Here is a 6,000-nt window from a genome sequence, read left to right as displayed (position 1 = left end):
TTATTTACGAGTGTATAGTATAAAAGATAAATGGAGGAACAATTAATAGAATGTCAAAGCCCTGTGATTTTACTGATCTTAACTTCTGTAAAAATTCATTAAGGATCAGTGAATATCTGCATATCGTTCATTAGTAAACTAAAACAAAGCAATTGCGTTATTTTGTGGTGGGCTCCGAGTCATAAAGGCACGGAAAGAGTTACCAGATTTCCATTTAAAGAAGAAGTTAACCTCAATTTATTGAAACTGAACCAATCGGTACACTGGTGAAAGTATACTTAGCGATCAACTCAGATCAACTGGTAGAAATTCCAACATACAAACAATTGGAAGAATAGTTAAGGTTACGATATTTATGAACCTATCTGCTGTAGTCTCAAATAGACTTTGTGCACGCAGCAGAGAGATTGTCAAAATTCTTAGCGGGTGCTGATTGGGTATTATATGGTATTTACCGGCATTTGCCATTTTTCTAAAAAGGATATTAAATAGTCTGAAAGTATTTTCTGTGATTGCCCAAAATCATAGCAATAACAGACTTATATATTATACGAATATAATTAATCAAAGGGTTCAAGTGTGCTTACATTCATTAAATGCATTCATTCATTATCCATACTTAGTAATATTATATCCATACTTTTAATACGAGTACGATGATACCTATAAAGATGTACTAAAATAATTGATGAAAATAATGAACACATTTAATTTTCTTCATTTTATATTTCTATTAAAATTAAGTCCTGATTTGAACGGATTATGGAACGTAGATTAAAGCGACTTTCATAAATTTGTTTTCTCTGATTAAATTGATAGTTTCCCTTTTAGAACTACATCCACTAAAATGGATGTGGATTAGGGCCGAAAAATAAACATTTTCTTATGTCAAAAATATATTTTCTTTAATGATAAGATAGGTTGATTGAACACCGCATCTGAAGAAAACGAACAATAAGGCTTAGTCCTTTCTATGATGACTGTTGTTAATGTTGTGGTTCTGCAAAACAGGAAGAAACTGTTTTTCAACTTACCTATGTGTTAACGTTTATCTAAGGCCAATATAAGATTAAGATTATTTGATGTCCCTTTTTATTAAGATCCGCAGAAACTGTCATTCTTTCTTTGATATAGTAATGACACTACTATATTAATAAAGTCATTACTTCGATGGAAAGGTTCCGTCTTTTTAAAGTCCATCTTTGACCAGCAGAAAATTAAAATTGTCTGAATTCTTACCACTTTTACCGATCTTTTAAAATAAAGGAACCAGCTAAAACTAATCAAGTTAGATCACTGTTACTTCTCGAGATGACAAATTTTGTAATCGAGGCAGTTTTAGTTTATTTTGTATAACTTGATCAAGTTTTTTTTTAATAATTTACTATATCTGATAGTTCCTTAAATCAATGTATACGTTTTATTTTGAAGTATTTATACATTTGTTATTCTAATTACTAAAATTATTAAAATAAATAATTGTTATAAAAGTCAAAAAAGCTTATAAGTTATATGTGTGGATCGCGTTATGAAATATTAATAATAAATTATATAAATAATATATAACTATTAGTTACAATAATTATAACATTGTTATAATTAATATAAATAAAAAAAAATTTCTTTTATGTAACTTACATATTTTAAATTAATTTATAAACTTTTAGAGTGAAAGGAAAAGCTTAAGTAGTTATTTAGGCGTATGAACCGCCCTCCGAATCTTGCTGCGACGGCACTGAATAGCTATCACTTGGTTCTATGGTTAGTTCTATACGTGTTGGTTCACGTACCGGCGTATTACTTTGTGGTGAAATAGACTGTTTTTGCTTTTCTGTTTGTATTTGTTGTTGTTGTTGTGCTACACGCGGCTGTGGTGAGAATGGTGCTGGTGAAAATGGTGCAGGTGCTTGAAATTTTAATAGAGGTGGTGTTGGTATTCTCACATTTGAAGGCTCGCGATTAACGACTGCATTAAAGCCATGTACATCATCAGCTGTATAGGTGACCGTACGTTTGAAGCCATCAGGATCAATAAGACTGTACACACCACGTACAAGATATCCGTCACGTGTTTCTTTGTGAGATTTAATATCACCGGTACTCTCATCATTCACACTGTAACTATATTCATACTTAGCGGGTGCAGGTGGATAATAAACTGGAGTAGATGATGGTCTTGGACGTGCACTGAATGTGTATGGTACTGATTGGGTATTATTTCCAGTAGTACTAACATTGTAATTGTTTTCAAGGTTGCTGGTATAGGGCTTTAGACTAGATCCAGTTTTATTATTGGTATTTGTTGTCCTTGATGGGGTTGTGTTTAGGTTTGGTCGCTTATATTCATAATCGCCAGCTGTGACTATGGTGCAAAGACATGCAATCAGCATAAACTGTACGGATTGTTTTTTTTAGCATATGTTAATAGATTTTATATATGATAGGTTAATGGATTAATTACCTTGTAAGCCATGATGTAAAAATTTATAGTGTGAGATCAATTCTGAAATGAAAGTAATGGTGTTACTTGCTTGAATTTCGATATGCAAGTGTCAACATTAATGGCAAATTTATATATTTTTATAGAAAATTTTTAAATTCATTCATTATTAAATACACTTTTATTTTTAAAAATAATATTAACAAGTTATAGTAATGTAGTAATAGGATTACTAGACTACATGACGCAGGGAATGTGTAACTATGCAATGGCTGTTGTTTAGAGTTAGTAATTTTACTTCACAACTCATTTCTCAGTTCCGGTGACCTTATTGTATCTTCCTTATCTCATTATAATATTTTGCAAACATTTAAAAACCGTTTATATTATGAATATAGTTTAATTTTGAATAGTCAATGAAATTGTAATAACTAAATTATTAACCCGAACATTTTGCATTAAGTGTAACAATTGGATTAAGTATTGAAGCAACAAAAATATCTTTTTTTATTTTTCCACTCTTACTTTTACACGATTTTTTCATATATGTATATAGATACTTAGTAATGTTGTTTCTGGCATTTAATTTCTTATTAATAAATTCACAACTGAAAATGTAATATAATAAGTAGATCATATTCATTGTTCGCTTAATAACTATTCTAGGCGATTGAGTCTTAACTTTATTATTATTCTTATGAATTACTAACTATATCCAAATGATTGGTATTAATTTTTGATTATTTAACCTCACTCCATTCAACAATACAAACATTAATATATATACTTTAACCTTTTTTATTATCTTCATGTTACCATCTAAAGTTAATGTTCTGCTTAAAATGGTTTAGAAAACAACAACAATGTGTCTATGATTAAGAGAGCTTTCTGAAACTTCTTAAAAAAATAAAATAAAATTAATTTTTAGCCTTAATATATCACAATTGCTGATATATAGAACCATCGTTGTACCATCATTACCGAGTTAAAACCTTAGTCAATTGATTGGATAGCAACCCATGACAGCCGTTCAAAGCGACCAATGACGCAACAGTCGTCTGATAAGGGTATGGTGTCATTATTCTGGACCAGATCATGAAAAAATGAGTCCACAAGGAAAAAAATTCTGCGAGATGGCAATAATGTCGAAATTGCATAAACTACACCCAGATTTGGATCCAGCGATTACTACCTTTGGGCAAACATAAAAAAAATTGCAACATGGAGTAATAGACTTGTTTAATCCTCAACCTAAACTAAGGTCTATTGTGTGTCCAAACAAATATCTTTCTACAAGAGAGGTATCGAGTTGTTAAAAAAGGAAAAATAATAATGTCGAATTTTGTCAAAGATATGTGTAAGATATGTTTATTCAAAGTATAAATCGTTTAGCATTGATTGACTGTTTCATTAATTGATTGACATAATTGACTCTTAGTAAAAATTTATAAGAGGTGAAGGGAACTTCTAATATTGCGAAAGTAGTCTTTTTAATTTACCAATAACTATTCAACATATACTCTAGCATTAAGTAGAGCACAATTCCTAATTGATTTCTGATCAATGATCTAGACATTTCACATCTATAAAACACATTTTTCGGCAATACCTAAAATAAAATAAATCATTCAAAGTGACGACGTTTGTTAAAATCCTTAGGATCTAGTAAAACAACAGGGTTGAACGCATCATAGTCACGGTTTATATTATTCTTTAGCTGATTATTGTAATTTATCGGATATGGCATATTATTTCGAATAATTTTTTTGATGTGAAAGATAAATAATATACATGAGACATATACCTTTGCTCAAAAAGTATCCGGATTTTGTTGTTTGTTAACTATTCCTTAAGTAATAGACCTTTTTTAAAATTTTTTTTTTTGTTACCTATGTTAGTACATCCTTTCTGGACATATGGTACAAATTTGAACACGGCACCACTGTCATCGCTCAGCCATCATATTTGCTAGACCTGGCGCCGTGCGACTTTTTCCTGTTCCGGAAACTCAAATTGCCCCTTCGTGGTAAGCGTTTTGAGTCGATTGAATCGGTAAAAGAGAATTCGTCGAAGGAACTAAAAGCCATACCTTCACGGGCCTACGAAAAGTGTATGGAAGATTGGGTTAAGCGTTGGCGTATGTGTAACGCTTCAGAAGGAGCATATTTTGAAGGAGATAATATAAATTTGGAATAAAATTTAAATTTGTGTGTTTTATTTACAAAATCCGGGTACTTTTCGAGCTGGAGGTAGACCACTCTTTTCCAAATGGAACACCTCCTGACCTCATCTATTTTATTTTGACAAACAATTTTTCTATGAGCTCCTTTAAAGAAACATAACTATATCTTGAGAAAACAATTCAAAATGGCTCCTCTAGAAGATATGAGCCCATGGTGTGTTGAGAGTTGTGTTCAAAGTTAAAGAGCTATTACATGTCTCAGATATGATACGTTACAATATTGTTTAAAAATAGTTGAGTTTGCACAATTAAGTGATAAGCCTTATTTTCAATATGTCAATCACGTATGGGTTAAAGAAAGAGAGTTTTATTTCTTTGGGGTATCTATAAGTAATGATAGTCGAGTGTAGGACCACTCATATACGGTGAATAAGACCTACTTTGCTGATAAGAATCTTTTATGTTAAAGTTTCTGCTAAGAATATACAAGGTACAGTTGTTCAAAATGGTTAGAATATCCGTTGCCACGTATGAATAATAACAAATTAAGTTAAAAAAATGTTAAAAATTTTTGTAAGTAACATGACGAGACTAGTTTTGAAGCGAATAGATGTGAACGCAGAGATTTCTGAATCAGAAATATTTTTAGGTTGTTGAACTTAATTAAAAGTAAAAGTAGTTATAGTTATCAAAGATTGGTTAGTACAGGTTAGAACAGGTTGACAATATTTAAAGAATAGACGATAATCATACGTGAAAAATGATTCTAGAGAACACGTTATTAGCAGCAAGAAATAGAGATGTCTTACGTAGACGGTTAATCTACTTTAGTGATCTTTGCATAACAGCAACTAAATTAGTAAATTAGAGCAATATATCGAAGAGTAGAGAATAATGCAGGACAAATATCTGACTAAACCGAAATTTAGCGCATGTTGTAGAGCTAGAAATATTCAAATTTTTAGGGAAAATAATATTAATGCGTGTGGTGTATTATTACTAGTATGAAAAAAGGGAAAGTATAATGCGACCTAAAAAATCTGTTGTGCCCATTAGTCGGATTAGAGTGTTTTTCCAATTCCGATTTCTTTAAAGAAAGGCAGTATAGAGCCTATATTTTGTGTACTTGAATCCCGTGTTTCATGAAATACTCTCCTAGGTGTTTTTTGCGCTTGTGCATCAGTGCCGGGCACTTCCCTAGCACTTCTTATGCTTATGTTTCTCTTTCTTCTCTACAGAAACTGCAGTTTAAGCTGAATTGGATTCCTAACTTTGTTAAATGATTATTTAATCTACAGTGACCGGTTAGTGATCTCGTAATAATTCCTAGGTTATTCTTTGTTAGGTTGTAAGTCCCTAAAAGTATAGATTGTTTTAG

The 6,000-nt window shown here is 31.2% G+C and overlaps 1 protein-coding gene across 1 annotated transcript; it reads right to left on the bottom strand.

The window, feature by feature from the left end:
- Nucleotides 1-1,694: 1,694 nt before the first annotated feature.
- Nucleotides 1,695-2,473, bottom strand: LOC119688418 (cuticle protein-like). Its single transcript, XM_038103099.1, has 2 exons — nt 2,462-2,473; nt 1,695-2,393 (listed from the first exon to the last, which is right to left on the bottom strand). The coding sequence occupies exons 1-2, from the start codon at nt 2,471-2,473 to the stop codon at nt 1,695-1,697; spliced, it is 711 nt and encodes a 236-aa protein (XP_037959027.1).
- Nucleotides 2,474-6,000: the final 3,527 nt, after the last annotated feature.

This window comes from Teleopsis dalmanni, chromosome X (genome assembly GCF_002237135.1).
Source record: "Teleopsis dalmanni isolate 2A chromosome X, ASM223713v2, whole genome shotgun sequence".
Classification (NCBI taxonomy): Eukaryota; Metazoa; Arthropoda; class Insecta; order Diptera; family Diopsidae; genus Teleopsis; species Teleopsis dalmanni.
This window is presented reverse-complemented; position numbering and strand designations above follow the sequence as displayed.